The sequence below is a fragment of the Olea europaea genome, unplaced genomic scaffold (assembly GCF_002742605.1).
Source record: "Olea europaea var. sylvestris unplaced genomic scaffold, O_europaea_v1 scaffold1562, whole genome shotgun sequence".
NCBI classification, from domain to species: domain Eukaryota; kingdom Viridiplantae; phylum Streptophyta; class Magnoliopsida; order Lamiales; family Oleaceae; genus Olea; species Olea europaea.
The window spans coordinates 115,351-140,766 of NW_019233225.1; the positions used below are offsets into that span (position 1 = coordinate 115,351).

The following is a 25,416-nucleotide window of genomic DNA, read 5'->3' on the forward strand; positions in this document are numbered from 1 at the left end:
AATAATAATAATAAATTGATAATTAAAGTTACTAGATTTATGATCTTAGTGCTCGTTTGGAAAAGTTCAAAAGGTTGGATTAAAATTAACAATTAATTTTAGCTACTTATTGTTATAGACATCAAACTTCTATAATTATAACTAAAATTATTAATCGTTTTTACTTCTCATTACAATGCATGACAAACGTTGGTTTGAATTAAATAACATCAACGATCATTTAAATTTTGAGTTATCACACAAATGGTTAATAAAGTTATATCCTTACAATAATAACCACTCGAGTTTCTTACACTAATAGTCATTTGGTAAAAATTTAATAATTAAATCTTACATAACACAATTAAGCACCAACATTTCACTAAATAAAGTTATTGTTACTATGAGTCAAAAAATGGAGAGTTTGGAGTTGAGAATAAAGCACGTTCACATGAGAAATTGTAACGTGACTTTAGTTTTTGTTATATTCTTCGACGTAAAAAATAGGACTCAAACAACCCCTAAATAACATTATTTGATGACACGTTGACATTTAATGATGTCAAATACGATTTAACGTTAATACTTTTTTTGATTGATTAATCATTAATGTAGCATTTAAAAACTTGAACAACTATCATTGTAAAAAAATAATTTCAAAAATCATTGATATAAATATTCAAAACTTCAGTAACGATTAATGTGATTTACCCTTTGATTTAGTGAGACTTATGATATAATGACATCTTGCCCCCGTTTGGCCCCCATTTTCTAGAAATGAGAATGGGTAGAATAGTGTTTTTTTGAAAAATGAGTGATTGAAAAAAAAGAAAAAAATTTCGATTTATGTGTAATATTATTTTATAGAAGATTATGTGATTAAAATTAGAGAGAGAAAAATTGAATGTAATGTAATGAAATTTAATGAGGGCTAAACGGGGACCTTGTTTAACACCAGTGTGCTACATGACATTATTTGCATAAAAATGGGCTACTAGTCAAAGGGGCCTTCTTGTAATTCAATCCGAGTCAAACCAAAAGATCACAAGGCGAGGCAGGGTCAAAAATGTAATTCAATCCAACACGTTTCAATTGCTTGTACTCTATCCATCAATTCTTGGAAACTTCCTCTTTTTGCAGGTATAAAATCCCCATACAACAACTAGTTTTCACCTTCAAATATATCTTTGCTTTTTCTTCAGACACACATTTCAAATTTCCCAAATCAACTGTAAGTCCCATTTCATTGCTTTATGTATTTAACTTTTATACTCGAATTTACATATTATTAACAGATCTGTATATTCAAATTTAATATAATCCCATTTTTAAAGCTCAAGAGTATTTTGTAAACATTGAGTCTTGAGGAATATAATCTAGTCTTTATCAATTTTTAAGAAAAAAAAAAAAATTTAAGTCGTTGGGTTATAATTGTTCCAAGGATTGAAGAGAATGACTACTAGTAACTGTATTGGACCCTTCTATGTGAAACCCTGTTGTAGAATCTTGATTAACTGTGGGAATTCATCAGTTTTTGGATGCCCTTTTAGGAAATATGATCGTTCAAGATCACGGTCAAAATTTAATGGTTTAACTAGGGTTCATAGTTGTAGTGATAGGATTTCAGGGTTTAAACATGTAATTGACTCAAATCGGAGGGTTTTTTGCGGATCCGATTTGAATTGGGGGAAATCTAGGATTTCTTCGAGCAAATGGGTTCATAGAAAAAATAGATTTTTCCGTGTTTTATCAAACTTAGGATCGGATGTTAGGAACCATTCAACGTCTATTGATTCCCGTGTTAACGAAAAGAGTTTCGAGAAGATTTACATTCAAGGGGGCTTTAATGTGAATCCTTTAGTGAATGATATGATTGAAAATAGACAAGATTTAGTGACAAAAGATTTAGTAAAAGAGAAGGAAAATAAGGTAGATGTAAATGATGTTTCTAATGTAAATATTGACGAGTTTAGAGAGAGGGAATTACGTGGGTCTACGATTTTAAAATCGACCCACGAGAGACAGGTTTCTGAGGTGGAAAAAGAGGCTTGGAAATTGCTCCGGGAAGCGGTTGTAAATTATTGCGGAAACCCTGTGGGGACTGTTGCAGCTAATGATCCAGCTGATAAGCAGCCTCTGAACTATGACCAAGTCTTTATACGTGATTTTGTCCCGACAGCTCTTGCATTCTTGCTTAATGGAGAAGGCGAGATTGTCAAGAATTTTCTGCACCATACTCTGCAGCTACAGGTAACTACCTATTTTTTCAGTTACCATAAGTTACTCGAAACAGTTATTACCTCTGTATTTTTATCTATTTGAAGATTTTATTTATCACCGTCTGCATGCAAAAAAAATCTCAGCTTTGAACAATATCATTTTCTGCAAATCTGAATTGAGTTTTTTAATGTTTAAATTAGAGCTGGGAAAAAACTGTAGACTGCTATGGCCCTGGGAAAGGGTTAATGCCAGCAAGTTTTAAAGTTAGAGCTGTGCCTCTCAGTGGAAGAGATGGAGAATTCGAGGATGTTTTAGATCCAGACTTTGGTGAATCAGCTATTGGACGTGTTGCACCCGTTGATTCTGGTATGACTTTTATTAGAATTCTATAAAATATTTCTATTGTCAACTGTATACCTGTAGTTGGAAAACTTTTTGCCTTGTTGCTTAAATACATGTCTCATACAGTATTTCTTTAAATTGTTTGCTTTTTTGTCATTTTACACGGCTCCTTTCCGCATTGATCCTACACTCATTTATTAGCACCCCAAGAGGAATGTTTAGAATAATATGTGTTGCTTGTATATATAATTTTAGGGTTGTGGTGGATTATTTTATTAAGAGCCTATGGGAAAATCACGGGAGACAGTACATTGCAAGAGAGAGTGGATGTGCAGACAGGCATAAGATTGATACTTAATCTGTGCTTAACCGATGGTTTTGATATGTTTCCCACACTGCTGGTGACTGATGGCTCCTGCATGATTGATAGAAGGATGGGTGTTCATGGTCACCCTCTTGAAATCCAAGTTAGTACAGTATTTTGGTGAACCTTGGGATGTAGCATTTTCTGTTAATAGGCAATAAATAGGCGATTTGTCATGTGCCACCACATAATTACGTATTAACAAGGATTTTATATAAACTTTTTAGAAATGGAATATCTCATTTGCTTTTTCTTGAATAACAGACGTTTTTCACAGAACAGTTTCTACATATATAAGAAGTTTATGTTTTGACCATAGGTATGCAATTATTATGTTAGTTATTATTTATTAACCTAACACAATATTATTCTTCTGTTTTGGTTTGGGACTGAATACAAACAAAAATAGATGAATTGATATTTTCTATTTGATTTAAGAAATTTCTGCATTAATCAAATGAATTCTTTCTCTCGAGTTGTCTATAAGCGCTTAAGACCTAAAATGTGATTTGTTACGAGGAAGTCTCGTTTTTACTCCTATACCTTTATGATCTTTTCAGTAATGGCTCTGCGGACTTAAGGAAAAAAAAAGGTTTCCCTGTTTCTCAGGAACTGACTTGAATCTGTTGTTTTAGTGTGTTTTGAGCTAATGTGGAAGTGATTTTGGACAAAACTCCTAAAAGGGTGTTGCTTTATTTTAGAGCAATTAGGATCTGATAGCATTACAAGAAATGTTCTAACAATTTAATATTTCCCTTTTCCTGGAGAACTCATTTAGCTACTGAAACTGTAATCTAGTGTTTAAAAAATGATTGTTATCTCTTTCTTGTGAATTGTACGACTGTAAACAACGGAGAGCTCAAATACGAGAAACCGATTTGAAACTAGACAAAAGAGTGATGTTGTTGTGCATAACCTATTCTTTAGGGGGGGAAAAAAGGAGAGAGAGGTGAAAAAAGGTCTATCGACCTGTATGAATAACACCCTTTGTTCTCAATAGCCAATTATCTGGAATATGAATTTCTGTATGACGTGTAAATTTGCTTTAGCAGTGTTTTTTTAGTAACCTTATATTTGGGACTTGTAGGCTTTATTTTACTCTGCTTTGCGATGTGCCCGTGAGATGCTTATTGTTAATGATTCAACCAAGAATCTTGTTGCGGCTATCAGTAACCGACTCAGTGCATTGTCATTTCATATGCGGGAGTACTACTGGGTAGACATGAAGAAAATTAATGAGATATATCGTTATAAGACCGAGGAATACTCCACAGATGCTGTCAACAAGTTCAATATCTATCCAGATCAAATTCCTCGTTGGCTTGTAGATTGGTTTCCCGAGACTGGTGGATATTTCATCGGCAATTTACAACCTGCTCATATGGATTTTAGGTTTTTCACTCTGGGTAATCTTTGGTCCATCATATCATCACTGGGCACTACTGAACAGAATGAAGGTATTTTAAATTTGATTGAGGACAAATGGAGTGACCTTGTGGCACAAATGCCTCTCAAGATATGTTACCCTGCTTTGGAGAACGATGAATGGCGTATAATCACTGGTGGCGACCCTAAGAATACGTAAGATACTTGTATTATCCTTTATATTCACGTCTCTTTTGTATATGTAAGAATATTACATTATATTCCTTAATTAAAGTTATCACTTTTCAGAGTTTAATCAATATGTTTGCCTGCAGTCCATGGTCATATCACAATGGTGGTTCGTGGCCAATGCTACTTTGGCAGGTATGCTTACCATTAAGTTCTAGAACATGTTTGGCTAAGTTTAAAATGAAGTTTCTTCAAGCTTTTTCCCCAAACAGAACTTAGATGCACTTTGTCATTTCACTGTGATCTTGAGCAAAAGAAGATTCCACTAAATGAATTAGGGCCCGTTTGACAAGGGTTTAAAAGTTACAAGCTACTTCTAAGATTAAAAAGTTGCTTTTAGGCATGTTTGGATAATTTTTTGGAAGTGCTTTATTTGGTTAAAAAGAGTGGTCCAAGATGACTTCCTTTGGAAACTCTTCTACGAAAAGTAGAAGTAGCTTCAATAATTGTCTTCAACTGTGGAGATGGGTAATATCTAGACTTGCATGTTCTTTCTCACCTCAAAGTTTTTGCTGTTTGATTTTCAGTTCACTTTGGCTTGTATTAAGATGGGAAGGCCCGAGTTAGCCAGAAAGGCGGCTGCTTTGGCTGAGAAGAGGCTTTCGGTGGATCAGTGGCCAGAATATTATGACACGAGATACGGTAGTTTTATAGGAAAACAATCTCGCCTTCATCAGACATGGACAATTGCTGGATACCTAACTTCAAAAATGCTTCTAGAAAATCCGGATTCGGCCTCCTTATTGTTTTGGAATGAGGATTATGGACTCCTCGAGAACTGTGTATGTGGGCTCGGCAAAAGTGGGCGAAGAAAGTGCTCGCGCTTTGCTGCCAGATCTCAAACAGCTCTCTAAGATTCAACATATTTCCAAATGCATATAGCCTCGTGTGGTTCTTTAGAAACACGAAGGCATGCAGGACATGACAAAGAATAAAATTTTCTGAATATTCTACTTCTGTTTCACCCAAGATTCTATATGTTCACATTACAATTTGTTTAGTGTTTTGTATTTTGGAGCAGTCCAACTATTTGAAGCCATGCGCACTTCTACATTATTAAATTTGGAATTTCGCCTCTTTTATGTTGGCTTCTCATTCTTTATAGCAATAGCAAACAACAAACTTCATTCACAGGATGATTGGAGCTCATCAGGGAATAGATTTCTGAAATTATTATACAAGACAATAAGTAACAATTGTTCAAGATTAAGCAGTAAAATCTGGAGCATGGTAGTGAAGAAATGAACTCTCTCGGTGGAGAGCGTAAAGAGCTTACAAAAACTTCATGGATTATGTTGCTCGAAATCACCCTTACAGATTGAAGGCAAACAAACCATGTCCAATCGACTCATTCTCCATTTGGATCATCATTTATCATCTTGAAAAGGTCAAGACGACTTTCTTTGAGTTGCTGAGAATATGTAGTCCTCTTAAATTCTGCCCAAGTGAAGCTTCGATACAGAGGAAGCTTCTGAGTTGCAACTAAGTTAGGGAGACAAGAAATCCTCGCACGTGGTGATGGAGCCCCAAAGTATGCTATTGACATTCTTGACATGTATGAGTTCACTACAGCTCTATGTCTCACGCTCAAAAACCTTCCATTTGTCATAGCCTTGTATAATTAACACAATACAACATAGTTAACATTAATTAGAATCTAAAGAGTTATATTGTAGAAAAGATTGAACAATACCTAACAATATTATAGAAATTTGGTCAAATACTTATGGTGGGGAGTTGATCAGAAGCCACAGACTGATTAACTCTTATCACATCAAATCGGGTGCACAGTCTGTGGTTGTACCACTGGATAACATCTTAGTTTAGGTTCAGTTCTTGTATAAATCAATCAATCAATCAATTCACCTTTTTCTTTAACATGGGTTATGATTTTTATGTATGACTCGCAAAGAAAAGATAGATTCAGATTTTTTTTCGGGGAGGGGAGTGGGACCCACCTGTAACAAGTCACCCACGTTTACACAGAAGGCTGTATTTGGATGAGGAGAGACAGGGACCCAAACACCTTCTTCCAATGAGATTTGAAGGCCTTCTATACAGTTGGATCTCAAGATAGTCAAGATCTGTGGATCAGTATGCTCTCCAAACCCAATCTGATGGTGGAAAGAGGTTGCTGGCGTGTCACCATCATTCTTGGGATTGAATGGTGGATAGTGATTAAGCCTGAGAAGCGAGTCACTATCAACGTCCCTGATTAGCCTGCTGAATACTGAGGTTTCCGGGATCAGCAAACTCTCAGCCATCAGATCCAAGATTTCACATGCCAAGTTCTTAATTGATTCTAGATAACCTTTCACTGCAAAACTGTCACAATGCACAACAATGAGCCACTCCCGAAACCAAAAACACTATTCTATTTTTGAGGTAAGAATCAAAAGTTCGATATTTCGGCCCTATCTGATGGTCATTATTGAGGGAAAAAAATGATGTTTTGAATAGTTTTTTTCTAAAGAATATGTAGCTAAAAAGTAGAAAAAAATTTTGGGTTTACATACAAAACATTTTATTATGTATATATGTGATAAAAAATGATTATGAGAATTGAAGAGTTTTGTTTTAAAGAAATGCGAACATGGCTTTGTTTGTATATTTCATTTTAATTGTACATGAAACATTATTTTATACACACTTTCGTTTGTCTACATGTAAATAGTTGTAAATCATTGTCAGCTTTTACGGTGGATCTACCATTCATCATCGACTATCGTCACATTTTGATTCTAAAACATGGTTTTATACGAAATTGACAATTATGTTATTCTTTCCAAGACATTGCTATATAGTACTCATGTCAAATTTCGACTTGCAATAAATCAGGCCACCCATGGGTTGTGATCGATATTGAGTCTTAACATTTGCAAATTGATATAATATTTCTACGATTTTCAAAGGATTTTAGACGAATTTCTGAAACATAGAGTAAGAGGCTTAACAACAGTGTCGTAATCTTCTTCCTTAAATTTAAAACTTACAACAGCCAGTGGATGCAACTTTCACGTTGAGGGTAAACCATTTTAAATTCATGTGATTTACTTTTTATCATTTGTTTAATTGCTCACTAAAATTCATACAGACATCATACGCATGCGGTTTGGAGGTTTTTGGACGTGCAAAAATGTCGAATGAGATAGAAAACTGCCTTAGCAAGTTAGGTGGGATAAAAGTTTTATTAAGAAAACATAACCTAATATTACGTATACTACTTGACGAAAGAGAAACCAAAATCTTGTTTTCTATACTGTTCTCATCTAGTATTATGTAAAGAACATAGAAGTGCAATACCTGAACTTGTTAGGGTCACTGGATATAGTTTTTGACTTGTGAGAGATGGAGAGAGAATCAGTACGAAGAAGCAGATATTCAACTTCTCCTATATCTCCATTAAATCCTATGTTCTTGCTGCCATAACCATATGGATCAGCAGGCCCTGCTTGCTGTTTCTCCAAAGCCGGTTTTGTGAAAAACTGGAAGCTTTCTTCTTCCATTTTCTTAATAGTGTCATCTGAGATTCCATGGTTGATCACCTTGAAAAAACCAAATTCTTCACATGCTTTCACTAGGAGTTTTGAAACCTGTGACCTCTCGGCCAAAAGGTCTATGATTGGAAGTCCAATGTCCCGTATTTTTTCGATTCGAATTGGGGTTGGCGAGGCCACCACCATGTCTTCTTTTGGTGAAAGAAATAAAACAAGTAGAACAAGAAATTAAGAAAAGATAGCACGAGTTTGAACTTTGAAGAGAAACTAATATATATAGCCCTTCTATGGGATGGGACCGCGGGTCTCTTTATTAGTTCCTATTTTTAGTGTTAAAGGGGGTATTTACGGTAGTTCTGTCATTTATACAGATGTTAGAGGTGAAGGGGACATACCCTTGATGAGATTTTACCATAAGAGAATTTCATCAACAAAATAAGAGCTTATCAGGAAGTGGAGGGGTGGTCCTCAAGTAAATTGCCTAAGGATCTAACATTTGTTGCGCATTTATATATATATTTTTTTGTTGCGCATATTTCATGCTATAGAATGGGGTCACCTCATTATATTTTCTAATCTATGGTTTTAATTTCTCATGGGTACCATTAGTGAAGTTTTTCTCATCTAGCCATCATTTGTTCTTTTGTTCAACCAAACTTTATATCATTTAAACTTTCATATCATGACATAGTTCAAGATATAATTCTGTCCCATTATTTTCCATATCTTCTCCTTTGTACGAAAGAACGCTTAAATTTTCACCTGCATAACACTACCGCATTATCCAAGGCAATTATGATACATTAATTTATATTCATTGAACAATGTGACAATGACTCCACTGTCATATCATCTTTCTTAGTGATGAATTACTAAAAAAAAAGGTTGAACCCCAACATTAAGGATCCTCACAACCCCGTCCCTAGAACTTTGTGAGAGAGGTAAATCGCAAGATGTGCTCCATCAGGTCAAGAAACAAGAGCTGCATGTACACTGTGCCTACAAGGAGTCTAATTCCATGTCTCAAGAATAGAACCCCCACAATGCGGCTGCCAGCAAGGCGTGAGATAATTTTACTCCTGTTCTTTGCACTACTAGATTATGCCCCGGGGGGCGATGAATTACTAATACTCTCTTCATGTCATCCTAGTTGAACAACTTTCTTGAAAATGAAGACCATCGTCCAAGATCAAAATTTGGACCTTAGACTCTTGTGTCTAAAACCCATTAATGTCTAGTGAAAGCTAATCACCCATTGCCTCTAGCCGACACCATGAATTAGTAAAAAGTAAAATCAATATTACAAGAAGAGCCTCATAATGAATGCAATTTCTGCTAATTTATGGGGAGTAATTACTCATTTTATTTGTTGGAGACTTGGAGTTGACACTGAATTTATATTTTTTGTTTGAATTGGGAATTTTTTTCCCTCTGCGTTTCTCTCTAAATTTCAACTTATGCGATCTCTTATCCTACATTAAACACATATCTCAAATTTTAGGTCCGAGGAAAATCATGAGATTTCATGCATGTTTGGATTTCTTTAAGTTTGTCAAGTTTTATTTTAACCACACACCTATAACTATTATCCACTTATTCATAACTTATTTCTGTCAATTTATAATTTCATTAATTTATAAACAATCCCAAATGAACTATTAAATTCACAAAAAGATACGGGGTGTGAAACGAATCGAGCTAGTCAACCTGACGAGATAGATTGTGCTTGGCTATTAGTAGTTTTAATGTTTTTGGCAACTCACATATCTCAAGAGATAGATCCCCAACCAACACGATGCAGCCCATAAATGGAAAAATGTAGCATAAATGGGAATTTTAGATTTTTTTTTTTTCCCGTTTGATTAAAATTTTGCTTATGATAGTATTTCGATTACCATCATACATTAGGATCTTGTGATGAATTTCAAATTTACTTATAGAATAGGATCCTATTATAGTGTATAAATAATTCTACTCTAGTATATATTTTGAAAATGGGGACATATGAAATGAAAAATTAAGTAATTTAGATTATTTATCCATATTTTCGATTTTTAAAATGAATCAATGAGCGTTTGATGCTTAGTTTTTTCACATTAATGTATGGATCAACAAAAATTATAAATTGTTTGTGAATTTATGTTTCAATGCTTCCATATGCTCTTTCTTACATCAATTGGTTCACTCCTGTGGGGGGACAATTGGAGGAATTCAAATCCGCATCAAATACAATTTTTCTTCGCACAAGGGAGTATGGTGCAGCTTATATATGAAAATTTTGAACTATTTAGCAATTTTAAGAGTTTAGTATCATATGATGAGTTTAGATTTTTTATTTTAATTAAAGTTTTGCTTATGATACTCTTTTGATTACTATCTTATATTAGATTTTTCATTTATGATATTTTGAAATTGCTTTATAGAATATGATTTGATTGCATTGGTAGTTTAAAAATGGGAATTTATGAATTGAGAAATTAAGGCTATGTTTGAGCCCCATTATTATTATTATTATTATTATTATTATTATTATTATTATTATTATTATTATTATTATTTGAGAGAAAATGAGTTTTGTAATAGTGATTTTTTAAAGAATGTATGGTTAAAAATTAGAGAAAAATTGTGGGTTTATGTACTATATTATTTTATTGAGAGTGTGCACTTAAAAATGAGTTTGGGAAATAAATATGAAATTTTAGAGAATTGAAATGTTCTCAATTAAGCATGTAGACTCTCAGTGTTACGTAAGAATTAGAAAGTGTTGTGGCTTAGTTTTCCAGCATTCATGAATGAATAACTAGATATTAGAATACTATTCGTGAATGTTCTCCTACTTGTTGCTCCCTTGTCTTGTCCTTCCTCTAAGGGGTTGTTGTATAACAAGCGAATAAAGATTCATAGTGAACTTCGATGAGACTTTCTCTTGCTCTATTTTTACGTTTTTTATGCGCTTCCCAACGTTACATGGTCCACCTCTCTCAAGGTGTTGGATTTGCTTAGGACCATATTACTCCGATCATTGATGAAACTAATAATTGCGAGTTATCTTTGCATAAAACACGCAAGTGTATACTCAAAAACAATTATAAAGTAAAAAGTTATCGAACACGGCAGTCACAAGAAAACTTACTTTTAATGTATGTGCAAAGATATTTATTCGCTTACAACTTTTCTTAGTACAACATATAAAAACAATGAAAATGGGGCCTAATATTCCCAACAACTACACATGTATTTATCTGGCTATGGCCGTCCAGTACAATTGAAAAAATTGATGGCTTTACCATTACCACAAGAATATATACTCTTATCTTACCCTAACTATATGTTCAGACATACACATAAAACAGAACATTTATAGAAGTAGTATATTGACACCATGAAATGATCAATCAAAATGTGACCCTATGATCTTGTTTGTTTGTCAATCTTGCATCAATACATTTTTGGACAAAGATGTTTATTTATTTATTTTTATCTAATTATAATAGCTCACGAGGGATAGACGATGAAGGAGAACGTGAGTTGGACGGGAACGAAGATCACAACGGACAAATCCTTCGTCATTAAAGTGCAATTGTAGGATTTGTCTAGAAAAAGAAGCAAAGATAGAGGGTATGGCGCGTGGTCTTGCAAGGTCAAGGAAAGGTCTTACAAGGTCAAGAAAAAACCATGGGAAAGAAAAATAAAAGACAACAAGTCAAAAAATAGAAAAGGAAAAACATAGAATACTTGAAAAGCTCAGGTAGGATAGCGCCTGATTAAGATCAGATTCGACCATTATTCAACTTGGAAGCCATGGGAGCCATTGGATTGCCCAAGATTTCCTCTTTCTGATAAAGGATTCCTGGCTTTGTAAGCCAATCAAGGTACAACCCTAGTGTTGAAGCATCCGTGTTTGTCGACGATTTCACCAAAGCCTGTAATAAAAATTTTCAATATAAATAAAGGCATATCTACTATGAAAATATAACATGTTAGACAAAGTAGTTATCAATATCAATAAAAAATCCACCTATATTGTGGTTTGACTTAAAAACGCAAATAATGATATCAAAGCCACGAGATGGCTTAAACTTAAGTGGCATAACTATCCATTTATGAAAATTAAGAACATGCGTTTCTTCTTTAACAACCAAAACTTTTGACTAAGGTAATCATAACATGCAGATACAATAAAAAAGGCCATGTAATTTGCTATATACCTTGTAGTGTTGGAAATTCATAGTTGATTTCTGCTTTGAAATCTTTGCTGTGACCCCCAGAAAATTGTTTGCAGACAAAGAGAGAAGAATGAATAAACTGAGGGAAAGAATATTGGGGGCTCACTTTTATAGAGTAGAGATTTGGGATGGCTTGCCTTTTGGACCTCCTCCTGACAGCAACAAGTCCATCGCCCAGATAGAATGTAAATAATTAGCCTTTTCGTGACGTCATCACTACGTCACCATGCTGCCCATGTTGTCCTGCCAACTGTGGCCAAATGTCCGTTTTAGATCATGTAAAAAGAAGAATTTAAGCTCTAGCTTATAGGGTCAATGCCCTCGTTAGNTTTGGCTCGGCTCGACTCCGCTCCCCTCCAGGTCAGATGGTTAATGTTTACCCACCTGGCAACCTATGAACTGTTGGTTTAAATTGGTCAAACAATCACCTATAATATTAGAATAATACTATTTATAATCAATGATTGCAGTAGTCGTCTTATGTGACTGCTTGTTATTTGAGAATTAATATCCTATAATTCTGTTACATCAAATAATAAGCTAATACTTCAAAATAACAAGCTGTTAAATAGAATGACTATTGTAATCGTTGAATATGAATATCATCACTCGTAATATTATGGCTGCTTTTGAGCTCTATCTCAAAAAAACTTATTTTCCTCCAAACTCATTTTCAATCATTCATTTTTATAATAAAATAATTTTACATATAAATCCAAAACTTTATCCTACGTTTAACTACTCATTCTCCAAAAAAAAAATTAAAAAAAAATCATTATTTCAAAATTTGTTTTCTAAATAATGGGGCATAGGTTTCAAAGGTTGTACATAAATCAGTAATGAAGAAATTCAACCTTTTTGAGGGCCAGCATGACTGCTTCTACCACCACTAGGTGGCCGTCCCAATTGCTCATTTCTTGGTGTCAATATAATATTTATATAAAATTGTCTGTTTTATATGTATGTCTGAACATATAGTTAGGGTAAGATAGAGTACATATTCCTTGTGGTAGGGCCATCAATTTTTTCAATTGTACTGGACGGCCATAACCAGGTAAATACATATATGTAATTGCTGGGAATATGAGGCCCCAGTTTCATTGTTTTTATAAATACATATATGTAATTGCTGGGAATAGTAAGCAAATAAATATCCTTGCACATACATTAAAATTAAGTTTTCTTGTGATTTACGCTTTTGAAAACTTTTTACTCTGTAAGTGTTTCATACTGTGCATTTTCGTATGTAGCGACAACTTACAATGATTGATTTCATCAATGATGGGAGTAGTATGGTGACACTACGGTCTTTTATTTGCTCCTATGCAGATCCAAACCTCGAGTAACATAGGAAAGCACGTACAGAAATGTGAAAACACAGCACTTGTGAATAACATTTTGATTTCTATTGATTCATTCATGAATATTAGAAAATTAAGCAGCTACGCTCGTTGATTCCACATAATACTGAAAATCTAAACACATAATTGAGATCACTCAAATTTTCATTTCATAAAACCTCATTTTCAAAAGACCTAGTGCAATAAAATCTTATTCTATAAAGCAATTACGGAATATAATAAATTAAAATCGCAATATAAGATATAATCGAAAGAATATCACAAGAAAAACATTAATCAAAGGGAAAAAAAAACTCTAAAATTATCATACTTAGCTGAAAAATGTTAAATAATTCATAATTTTCGTATTTGAGACGCATGATTCTCCCCTGTATAGAGAAAATTTATCTTTGAATTTCAAGCGAATTTAAATTTCTCTTTGCAAGACCAACAATAATGCATCAAGTAGTGACAACAATTGTTCTAGCTACTTCATTTAATCATGATCCTACGCATCTCCAATTTTGCTACATGGTTCCCTATGGGAGCAAACATGTTTTTGATATGAACTGATGTAGGAAAGAGCATATGAAAGCATAAAAACACAAATTCACAAATGACTTTCTACTTTTTGTTGATTCACTAATTAATGCAAAAAAAGAAAAAGAAAATAGATATCAACACTCATTGATTGTTTGTGTTTTAGTCTTGAGTTATGAATTCAATTTTAGTTTTCTATTTTGATAGTCTGTTTTAAGATTACAAAAATGCATTTAGTTTGTCATTTTAAAAAACTATTACTCAAAGCAATAAACTAAAAAAACCTTCGGTTTGTAATATTTAAAAATTGTTTTATGACATTTTATTTAATAAATTTGACTTTTTAGTAAAATAGAAAAAATTATGCTAATGTGTTATCATGTAATATATATGCATTTTTAAATTTGGTTAATCTTACAAAAAAATAAAAATAAATTCTCGCTGTAAAAATAACATACAAACAAATAATTTATGCTTCATAACTTGTCATACTCCTCAATGTCGTATACGTTAAGAAAATATCACGTTCATAGTCACTATTATTTGCAAAACGTGTCAAATTCTTGATATATTTTTATTTCTAGAATGTCCAAGGCCTTGTCCATGATTCTGTAAAATGTAATAAAATGTGTTCCCTACATAATTTCTTGGCTCCTGCATGTAACTTCATAAAATCACATTTTGCAACACACGCAAGTGAGTTAGAAAGAGTTGCTCTCAACCTAGTGAGAGAAAATCCCATTTGGTGCACACTTGTCTTGAGAATTTTCTTGTGAAATCTTCTTGTGTTTTGGTTCGATTTTTACTAATCTTTGGTGGAAATTGAATTAAAACATACTGCATTTTTTTTTAATTATGCTCATTTTGAGTTTATGAAGATAAGGATCAAGTTTCGGGTTGCAGTTTGTGGTGTTTTGTGTGTTATACTGCTCTTGTTCTTGATTCAGCTTCGGTCTATTTGGTTTTTGTATTATCCTGTTTGCTGGATGTTGCTGCTGGGGTTTTCTTTTAGCTTCGAGTTTCAGTTTGCGTTTATTACCTGTTTTCAACCAGCTTGGCTTGTTCTCTGTCTTTCTGCTTCAGTTTGGCCAACTCTTGGTCGTAAGGCACGTTTTTCTTCAGCTATTGGCATTTGGTTTTCTTCAGTTTCTGGGCAATATTCTGGTCTTGCTGGGTTCTTGTTTCTGTTCTTCAGTTCCTATCTTGGTTGCCGTTTTGCTGGGTTTCTTGGTTGCAGTTTGTATCTTCTTGTGTATGTATTGTGTTTGTATTCCTGCTAATCATCTTATTTTTGAATTTGGTCCTTGGTCTCTGCTTTCTTTCTGTCTGTCGGCGTGGTCTTTGGGGTTGGTGGCTAACTTTTGCAGTGTTGGTGTTGTCTTGGCAGAGTCTTTTGGCTTTCTGACTTTCTTACAGTATTTTACACCTTCTATTCTTGGTATTCTTTGTTCTCTTGTAGATTTTAGGTGTTGGTTCGGGTCTCTTGGTGTGGATTTGTTGGGGCCTGTTCTGATCGAACCTTTTTGGGTCTCTTTTTACTCCTTTGTGCCATTTCTTTTTTAGGACGTTCTTGGGCCTGTGTTGGGCTGGCTCTTGGAATTTTTAGTCTTCACTTTGGGCCTCTTCTTCTGGACTTCTATTTGCTGATTTCCCAAATTTCTTTCCTCCAGCCGGTGCTTATTCTATTTATTTCTGGAACATATTTCTGCCTTATCTTGTGGGCTCCCCTCACCTCCTTTCTGGGCCTTTTTATTTCTGTTTATTATAGGGGGAAATTCTGGCCATAAAAGTGGGCTTCCCTCTAAGCAGGCCTCTAATGACCAATTCCATTCTTAGAAACTTATAGCTGGCCATGTTAATGATTTGACTTTGGCCCCTTGTGAAGCTTCCATGTCCAAGGTTATTGACTCACCCCCTTCGAAGGTTATTCTACCAGCTGCTTGTGGTTCCCCTAGTGTGTCCCAAACTCTTGGGGACGAAGATATGGATTATGAAAATTCTGGTGTTCGTTTTCTAAAGTTGATTTTAAGAATCATAAAGAGGAAAATACTGCTGGAATTGTTGGGGAGAAAGAGGTTAAAGCTCCTTGGGTAAACCTCTTCAAAGATAATAGAAAATTGGAAGAAAACATTAAGTTAAAGCTCTTTGAGCTTCAATCGGAAGAAGTGGTATTGAGTGAGTTGGATGAGGACAATATTGAAGACACTTGGGGTTATGGTCTCGTCAGATATTTCACCAGTAGGTTTCCTAGAAAAGTGGCACTACTCCAATTGTGCTACTCATGGCAGGTTCATTATAAATATTATGTGTACTGGAGTGGTTGGTTGGTGTTCAAATTTGAGATGGATGTGGATAGATTAAGTGTATTGCGTGGGGGTCCATACTTGGTATTTGGGAGACCGTTAATGCTAAAAGTCATGACACATTACTTTGACTTCGTTGACAAAGATGTTAGCACTATGCTGGTTTGGATAAACCGACCGAGATTACCTTTGAAATTTTGGAACACGAATGCTTTGGGTAAAATTGTTTCAAAGGTCAGAATACCCATCTCGACTGATAAGGTAACGGCAGCTAGAGGTCGACTTTCTTATGCAAGAGCTCTAGTCGAAGTTGATGCTTCTATTAAACTTGTGTGGGAAGTAAAGATAAGAATTCCAAACGACACATTGAGGGAACAAGAAATTATTTTTGAACATGAACCAAAATTTTGTGGTTCTTGTAAAGTATTCGGTCACTTCGCTTTGGGTTGCAACAATAAACTTGCGTGGGGTGCAAAAGATAAAGGCAAAAATGTGGTGAAATCAAAACCCCTCATACGGGCTGTACTTTGGAATAAAGGCCAGGCAGGAAATTCAGTTTCAGCCTCCAATTCCCAGCATATTTCGGTCGAGACAACATTATGCTCACTTGAAAAAAGGGGATAACATCCTATGGTCCTAGAAGGCCTTGAAAGGCAGCCTTCAAACTGAAATATTGAGTAGTCTGAACCTGTTGTTCAGGCCGAACAGCTTGGGCAAACTTTGGGCCAGGATGAACCTCCATTCGTTGAGGTTGTGAACAAGAAAAAACAGGGCTGGATCTCAGAAAAATTCTGCACGTGATGGCCCTTCAAAATCTAGGGTAGAATTGTCATTAAACTCTAAGGAGGCAGATTCAAACAAATCTAGGAACGAGAAGCGAAAAGGGAAGGTTGATAAGCAAAGAAAACTGGGATCGAAAGGTGACAAGAAGAAGGGTACATCCCTTGCTTCAACATCATGGAGCTCGCATCTTGGAATATTGGGAGGATGAATTCACCCCTAAAAAAAAAAGGGATTCGGGAATTTATCAAGTAACGTTGCATTGATATTATGAGTATTTTGGAGACGAAGTTGGTTGATCGAAAATTGAAAAGAATTTTGCAAAATAAATTCGACGCACAAGATCAAGTTTCTACGAAATATGTAAAATTTTACACTACTTTGCTGGAAAAAATTGCCGAACTCGGCCTATTGAGATGGAAATTGTTACAACGATCCCTTGGTTTCATTGGAACATGGTAACTCTTTGATTCAGGACATTTCTTATGAGGAGATCAAAGAAGCACTTTTTGATATTGGAGATGATAAGTCTACTGGGCCGGATGGTTATACTTCTTGTTTTTTCAAGAATGCATGAGGGACTATTGGTGATGATTTTGTTAGGGCTATCATGGAGTTTTTCTCTTCGGGTTCCATCATCAAACAAATCAACCACATGATCATTGCTTTGGTGCCTAAATCTGGTCACACTCCGCATGTTCGGGATTATAGGCCTATCTCTTGTTGTAATGTTACTTACAAAGGGATCGCTAAAATTCTTGCATCTAGATTGAGACCTATTTTGGACAATATTGTAGACCATGCACAAGCCTCTTTTGTGGAAGGTAGGGGTATCACGGAAAACATCCATCTTGCCCAAGAACTCATGAGGCAATACAATAGGAAAAGGGTTGCTCCGAGATGCCTCCTAAAAATTAATATTACGAAAGCTTACGATTCGATAAGTTGGGATTTCCTTAAAGATGTTCTTCAATGGTTGCACTTTCCTTTGAGATTTGTAAATTGGGTCATGGAATGTGTCTTTTCTCCAACATATTCAGTAGCTGTATGCATGGTTTCTTCAAAAGAGGGAAAGGCCTCCGGCAAGGTGATTCTCTCTCCCCCTTTTTGTTCGTGCTATGTATTGAATATTTCTCGAGGATGCTTAAAGATGCCAGAATGATAGTGACTTCAATTATCACCCCAAATGTGGCCTCCTTAAGATCACTCATTTAGCTTTTGTGGATGATTTGATGCTCTTTGCTAGGGGAGATATTATGTCGATGAAAATTCTCATGGATTGTCTCTCCAATTTTGGTTTTGTTTCGGGTTTAAGTTTGAATATCCTTAAATCCAGCTTGTATATAGCCGGTGTTCACGGTCAAGCGCTTGAGGATATCCTTCAATTGACTAATGTCCCAAGGGATAGTATGCCATTTCGGTATTTAGGCATTCATCTTGCTTCGAAAAAACTTAAAGTAAGTTGTTATGCTCTACTTCTTGATAAAATTACAATTTATATTGGTGCGTGGAATTGTTCTTCATTATCTTATGCGGGCAATGTGGAACTTATTAGAGCGGTTCTTCAAGGTGTAGAATGTTATTGGCTTTCTATCTTCCCTATTTCGGCTACAATTATATCAAGGATTGTTAGCCTTTGTTGAAAATTCCTTTGGGGGATCTAATAAGCCTTTGGTTGCGTGAAAGGATCTTTGCCTTCCAAAAAATGAAGGGGGCCTTAAATTGAAGGACTTGAAGAGTTAGAATTTAGCGTTACTTGCTATATCTCATTGGGATATACAACATAAAAAAGACACTCTTTGGATTCGGTGGGTTCATCAAGTATATCTTAAAGGGACTTGCATTTGGGAAGTTCTACCTAGGAAAGATCACTCCCCACTCTTAAAAAAATTGGTGGAAATCAGAAATATATGGACATGGAATGTGGTTGCCTCCCAGTTTTTTCCACATGGACTGAATGTTCAATTCGGCCAGCTGGGGAGTATGAACAATTTGCCTTTGTATTCCGGTTCTCCCCTAAGACAAGATGATGTTATGCCACAAAATGGTGATTTTTTGAGCAACTTGATTGGAGATAATGCTGTCCGAATTCAAGTAGTGCTAGACAGATTACAAAGTTGGTCGACTGGGATCAAATTTTGCACTAAATCCACCTACAACTTTTTCAGGCTGAGAGGATCAAAGAAGATTTGGGAAGTCGATGTTTGGAGCTCTTGCATTACTTCGAAACACTCCTTTGTGCTTTGGTTAGGGGTCTTATCTATACTCCTAACTAAAGACAAACTGCATTACTTGGACATTAATCGGAATTGTGCTCTTTGTGAGGAAAAGGCGGAGATGGGCTATCACCTCTTTTTTGAATGTTCTTTATCTTCGATCGTATGGTGGAATATTAGACATTGGCCTGGAATCAAAATATTTATGTCAACAATTGCTATCTTTCTTAAGTGGATCAAAAAAGAGGCTCGAGGGACGTCATGGCGAAGTGAGGCAAAGAGGATTGCTCTTGTGAGCACCGTCTACTACCTTTGGTTAACACGTAATAGGAAGATTTTTGAATACCTCCTGTTGGAAATTTATGCCATCGGGAAAATGGAGATGAAAATTAAGGAATAGAAATTCAAGAAGATGGAAATTAACAAGGAAAACAAACCAATATGGAAGGCTCAAACACGAAAATGATTCGTTGTCCTCAAACGATATTTGCTCCCTCTTGGTATTAATTTTGGTGCTTAAAGGGTCTCGCGGCAAACGGTTTGAAGGATTGATCAAACCTTGATGTGGAGAAACACAAAAGCACAAGCATTTCTCCACCCGAACTTCAGGAACACAGGAGGAATTCTATGAATATGAAGAAAGAAAGTTTTGATTCTTTGATTGTGGAATGTAATATGGATCTCAATGTTTTCCATAATTTTTTCATGTTTTTGTAATGTAATTTCAATGTCTATTTATCACATATTTATAGCCATGAAACATTGGCACACGAAATGGTGCCAAAATGAAATGAAAAGCCGCCAAAATCATAACCGAAAAACTGCCCAACGACTATATTCCTTCTTCTATGCGGCCGCATAGAAGGATCCTATGTGACCGCATAGGTTTATATTCTGGCCTCCGTTTTTTCACTTCATTCCATCTTTATTTCATTCCACACACCAGTTCTTATTATTGTTGAACAAATATACAACACCTCCCACCAAACGTGGATTGCATTGTGAGATAGATCAAGATACACGTATACAAAGTTATGTTCTCCTTGTATCCGAATGTCTTGACCCCTTTCGAATCCTTAGCGTTGGGTCTATGATTTTTTATGTACTTCACTCTTTTTATTTATCTCAGGTATGCTCAGAGTAATTGTATGTAATATTGGATTTGTTTTTTTCGGGAATGCCCAGTGTATTTGTATATGAAACATTTTTAATCAATGATATTTACATTTACTGATAAAAAAATAAAATCACATTTTGCTTTTCAACTCAAGTTGGAGTCCAAAACGTTGAAATAAGACATATTTTCATGATATTTACGAGACAATTTAACCAAGAGACGAATAGATACATGATTGAGTAAAAACAATAGTTTGTACCTTTTTAAACCTAAAGATCAAATTATAAATGAGGAAATTATATTAGGGACTAATATTTCAATTTTATATACTTCCCAAATATGGAGGCTGTTTGGGAGTGATTTTGAGAATTAATTTTTTGATCGTTAGGAGAAAAATGAGGTTCACCTGTGAAAGAAGAAATCATATATAACGGTTGAAATAATGAAATAACAGTCAAAAAATCAATTTTTTTGTTGAAAAAATGGGGCCCAAGTGGCCCATGAGAAGAACCCTTCTCCCCCTTCTAAAATCCTACTTCACTGTATCCTATCCACGGCTCATAAGAACAAAATATGAATTCCATTCTCCTAAAAACCCCACCAGAAATCGGAAAATTGTTGTTGAACCCATTTTCCAGTGGCTCCTCCTCTCTAAATGGGAATTACCGTTTCTTGGTTTCAGAAAATCGCTATAAGTATCCTTCTTCTTCCTTTTCACAACTTTCTTTACAGAAGGTAAGGCTCAGGGGCACCTCAGTAACAGTGACAGCAGCGAAGAAAGAAAGGAGTAAAAGAGAGAGCAACCACAGCTTTGTTCCTAAACCCGATGAAGCCACTGGGCCGTTCCCAGAAGCTGTGCTTCTTAAAAGGGTATTTTTTTCCTTTTTTCTAACACCTTGACCACTACTTTGTTGGTATTTACGATTTTATCTTCAGAAGTACTTAACTTTCATGTATGCTTATGAAATTACGAGAGAGGGTGAAATATATAGTTTAAAATTAGAAATCATTTTGCAAACTTTGGAGGTTAATAGAGAAGTATGGGAATAGTAAGATTTGTATTCAATTAGAAAAATTATATGATAGAGTATCCAGTGAATGCTATGGTGAGTGTTGAGAGAAAGATATGAATTTTTATAAGATATCTAATGATCAAATATACACAATGAAGCAGTCATCAAGATGCTGAAAAGGTAGCTTAAAAATTTTCGTTTTCCATAGACTTGTATCAATATTTTGCCTTGGGTGTTATCCTTTTGCTTTAGCTATAGATTGCTCTACAAGCCGACATAATTTTAGATGATTGAGCCGAGATATAGATAATCTGTAAAGTTGAAGTATGGAGGAGTACTTCGGAATTTATAGGTTTTTGGTTAAGTAGAACTACATTTATTAAGTGGAATGTGCATTTCGTAAAGAAGGAATAAGGATGATATCACTCACAATAGAGGTTCCTGTCATCTTCTAACGTGATTAATTTGGATACCAACTTCTCATAAGGAAGACTTGAAGAGAATATATTGAATAAGGTTATAATGGTTGAATGAAATGGAGCAATGCTACAAGAGTTCTATGTTTTGTGAAATATCTACTCACTTTAAAAGGCAAGTGCCAATGCTTGTTAGATCAACTATACTTTTTCATACTAAATTTTGTCCATAGGCAATTTGTGCATAAGGCAGATAAGAATTTTAAGATGGATGTATGGCCATAGAAGAATGGACGGAATGAGAAATGAATACCCATGTTGACAAGTCGAGGTGATTCAGTTGATGATAAAAAGGGAAAAAAATGCAACCTGAATTGTTGGACATGTACTGAAACTTCTAATAGATAGAGTTGGAGTACATAGTGAGAGTCAAGGTCAAGGTTGATTGATGAGTTCAGAGAAATTCTCAGTCACAAAATATATAATTTCATCGGACCATTCAATAGAAGTCTCAGATTGGATGGTGTGATGAAGAAAGACTCGTGTAGTCAACCCAACGTTAATAGGACTTTTTCAGAACTTATCCAAGAAGGTGCTCTTGGTAAGCATTTTACTGTTGAATATGAGAACAATTAGGAATGGAAGAAGCTCTAACTTTGTGGAAGTATTTCGGACCCTAATCTTTGACTCCAATGTTGAAACGATTTTACGTGAATGTGGAATTTGCCCTGTTTTACATCAAATTTGTGAAAAGGAGATTCTTTTAATTGCCAAAATAATCCTTTTTTCTTGCTGTTTCTTTGGAAGATTTTCTCGTCCAATGCTTCATTTTCTTAATTTGGATTTTTCTAAAAGAGCTAGTTGATTTTTTTCACAGAGAAAACTTGAGGAAGATGGTCAGCTTCTACCAGAGTTTGCTGATGCTGAAGAGCGTACGTGATTGTTTCTTCTTTCCTCTAGAAATACTGGTTAGTCATAGAAAGGGATTCTTATGTGAAGTGATTGAACTCAATGTTGATTTACAGGTGAACTGTTCGAGGCTTTGAATCTTCAGCTTGAAAGTGACTTGAATGTTGATCAATGTAAGAAATGTTCTCGTGTTTCCTACTTTATAATTATAATAAATGAGTTCTCAATGCTCCGGAGATGCTCCTGATGTTTTGAAGTCCCTAAAAATATTGGTGCAGTATAGTATTATATGGATGCTTGCTTGCAGAAAAAGTTGTAGGATTAATGAGCAAGATAACGTTAGTGTCAAATGATCATAAATAAGTAATTACCAAGTGTTGGTTTATAGCTATGATTATGACATCCCCTGTTTTATTTTTCATTGTATTTATGGTTTAATAATCCCAGAATGTTTTATATATTGATGAGGGAAATAAAGTCTATAGATGTAGTAAAAGTATTCTCCTGAATGCCAGTAGAATCATTCTTCTCACTTTGCTTTTGCATGTTTTCACTATGTTAAATAAACAAGATTTGGAATTTGACAAGCACTTTTACTCAATAAATAACTTGGAAGTTGCAGATTTTTCTTTTTCTTGCATCATAGATTAAGGAGATTGTTGTTGATTCGAATAAGATAAACAAGAGGCACTTGGTTCAGTCTCAGTGTGTGAAGAAAATGTTCAATGAAAGTAATCTGAAAAGATTAACTGCCACTTAATTTAGAAGGATCATTGACATTTATCATGATATACTAAACACAGGAAAAAATGTTTTTAATAGACGCTGTTTTTATGTTTACTTATTTAGTTTTACTGATCAGTGAAATAGATTCAGTGAGTTATTGTCTTCATGTTTGCACAGTGCGGCACTATGAAGTGGTTTATCTAATACACGAGAATCACAAGGATGAAGTTGAGCAAGTGAATACAAAAGTTCGAGGTGATCTTTGCTTGCCGTATATCCTCGATTTTCACTTTTTATTAATATAACTTTCAAAATGCTGGTATGAGCCCTTGAATTATTTGCCTCGAGATCATCATCCAAAGATCAAAGAAGTTTTTGGGAGTTTTCCTACGAGTTCTTGAAGTGATAGTTTGTAAATAGTTGCTGTTAATAAATTTCTCAGATCTTCATCATTCCTTGCTTTTGAACCTTCCGGCTCTTGTTATGATATAGATCCCTAAATATGATTTGCCATTCATTATGCACTCTCTGGCCTTTTAAGGAGATGGTTCAGGGTATCAAGTTAGCAAAGATCTTGGGTTCAGAGTCTAGTGACTATCCTCTTTATGAAATTTGTACACGTGTCATGCCTTTGACAAGGATAAATCCATCTTGCATGTGAGGTGACATGTTGAAAATTAAAAATAAATAAATGTTTATCCTCTATAAGATGAGAAGGTTTAACATTGGCCCTCTAAACGATAGAGGTTCTTTACCAAATTTTCTGACTTTGTGAGCACGAGGGGTCAAGGCCATCTCTGATAATCAATTCTTGGAGTTTTTTATTCTTATCCCCGTCCTAGTAGTTGTTACAGTATTCGATGTGTTGGGTGGGGAAGGGCACAAGTATTGATGCCTAGAAGCCACTAAACATTATATATCCATCTTCATATATAACTTATTTCCTTTTGTACGTGGTACTTATCTGTAGAATTTTTGGAGGAGAAGAAAGGCAAGATATGGAGATTCAGCGACTGGGGTATGCGTAGACTGGCATACAAAATACAAAAAGCAAAGAATGCTCACTATATCTTGATGAACTTCGAGTTGGAAGCAAAATGGATTAACGATTTCAAGAGCATGCTTGACAAAGATGAGAGAGTCATTCGACACCTTGTTATAAAGAAGGACAGAGCAGAAACAGAGGATTGCCCCCCTCCTCCCGAGTTTGGTACATTACGTGCTGATATGAATGATGACGAAGATGATGATGATGAAGAGTACGATGATGAAGATTGGGATGATGAGGGAGATGTAGATATTGTCTACGTGGATGATGATGTTGATGATGGAGAAACGAGTTCAGTGAAGGAAAAACGAAAGGCATATAGTGGTTTGAATTAGTTCCCTATTTTTCCAACTGAAAGGCTTTGTAAAATAACAGTTTATTTGTGGAAGAACTAGTTAAAAGAGTAGTAAGTAATGAGCATTTTCCCATGTAAAAGGAAACACTTGCAATTGCGTGGCTTCTCTGTACAAAATTGAATCGGAATTTCATAGAAAATAAACCATTATCCTGGGACAGACTGAAGTTGAGGCCAAAAACAAAATTTGTGCCTCGCTCCAGCAGCCGTCAGTGTTTACACCAGGCAATTGCAATCAAATAAAGGAAAACAGTGCTTTCTGTACCTCCACCGACTGTCCAAAGAAATTCAGGCATCCTTCGGGGCATAGTCCAGTGGTGCAAAGGATCGAAATGAGGTTATTTCCGGCAACGACCACAAAAGCATGATTCCCATTTGTAGGGAATGGTTTTGCTCGTCATTCAACATAAT

At 35.1% G+C, this 25,416-nt stretch overlaps 3 protein-coding genes across 4 annotated transcripts; 2 read left to right on the forward strand and 1 right to left on the reverse strand.

Moving 5' to 3' along the window:
• The first annotated feature begins 1,216 nt into the window (after window positions 1-1,216).
• LOC111376816 (alkaline/neutral invertase A, mitochondrial-like) lies at window positions 1,217-5,601 on the forward strand. 2 transcript variants are annotated; one of them, XR_002699555.1, is made up of 6 exons: window positions 1,217-2,229; window positions 2,400-2,565; window positions 2,797-3,008; window positions 3,993-4,486; window positions 4,580-4,654; window positions 5,047-5,244. XR_002699555.1 is itself a non-coding variant. In XM_022999817.1 (6 exons), exons 1-6 carry the CDS (start codon window positions 1,432-1,434, stop codon window positions 5,371-5,373), a joined length of 2,046 nt encoding a protein of 681 aa, XP_022855585.1. In that variant the 5' UTR covers window positions 1,217-1,431; the 3' UTR covers window positions 5,374-5,601. The 2 variants fall into 2 exon arrangements, 1 of the variants encoding a protein (XP_022855585.1); XM_022999817.1 differs by having other exon boundaries at window positions 4,606-4,654; window positions 5,047-5,601.
• Window positions 5,602-5,694: 93 nt separating this feature from the next.
• On the reverse strand, window positions 5,695-8,340 carry LOC111376817 (gibberellin 2-beta-dioxygenase 2-like). Its single transcript, XM_022999818.1, has 3 exons — window positions 7,823-8,340; window positions 6,478-6,844; window positions 5,695-6,131 (listed from the first exon to the last, which is right to left on the reverse strand). Exons 1-3 carry the CDS (start codon window positions 8,200-8,202, stop codon window positions 5,868-5,870), a joined length of 1,011 nt encoding a protein of 336 aa, XP_022855586.1. The 5' UTR covers window positions 8,203-8,340; the 3' UTR covers window positions 5,695-5,867.
• Window positions 8,341-21,061: 12,721 nt separating this feature from the next.
• Window positions 21,062-25,109, forward strand: LOC111376818. Its single transcript, XM_022999820.1, has 5 exons — window positions 21,062-21,408; window positions 22,845-22,899; window positions 22,993-23,049; window positions 23,780-23,857; window positions 24,573-25,109. The coding sequence occupies exons 1-5, from the start codon at window positions 21,112-21,114 to the stop codon at window positions 24,983-24,985; spliced, it is 900 nt and encodes a 299-aa protein (XP_022855588.1). The 5' UTR covers window positions 21,062-21,111; the 3' UTR covers window positions 24,986-25,109.
• Window positions 25,110-25,416: the final 307 nt, after the last annotated feature.

Excerpts from the sequence above, each read along its gene's own strand:
- LOC111376818 (XM_022999820.1), top strand. The coding sequence starts at position 21,112 with ATGAATTCCATTCTCCTAAAAACCCCACCAGAAATCGGAAAATTGTTG. Across the intron at positions 21,409-22,844 it reads AAGCTGTGCTTCTTAAAAGG|AGAAAACTTGAGGAAGATGG; the intron begins GTATTTTTTTCC and ends TTTTTTTCACAG. Across the intron at positions 23,858-24,572 it reads AGTGAATACAAAAGTTCGAG|AATTTTTGGAGGAGAAGAAA; the intron begins GTGATCTTTGCT and ends ACTTATCTGTAG.
- LOC111376817 (XM_022999818.1), bottom strand. The coding sequence starts at position 8,202 with ATGGTGGTGGCCTCGCCAACCCCAATTCGAATCGAAAAAATACGGGAC. Across the intron at positions 6,845-7,822 it reads AGTGACCCTAACAAGTTCAG|TTTTGCAGTGAAAGGTTATC; the intron begins GTATTGCACTTC and ends GCATTGTGACAG. Across the intron at positions 6,132-6,477 it reads ACGTGGGTGACTTGTTACAG|GCTATGACAAATGGAAGGTT; the intron begins GTGGGTCCCACT and ends TAATTATACAAG.
- LOC111376816 (XM_022999817.1), top strand. The coding sequence starts at position 1,432 with ATGACTACTAGTAACTGTATTGGACCCTTCTATGTGAAACCCTGTTGT. Across the intron at positions 4,487-4,605 it reads GGTGGCGACCCTAAGAATAC|TCCATGGTCATATCACAATG; the intron begins GTAAGATACTTG and ends GTTTGCCTGCAG. Across the intron at positions 4,655-5,046 it reads GGCCAATGCTACTTTGGCAG|TTCACTTTGGCTTGTATTAA; the intron begins GTATGCTTACCA and ends TTTGATTTTCAG.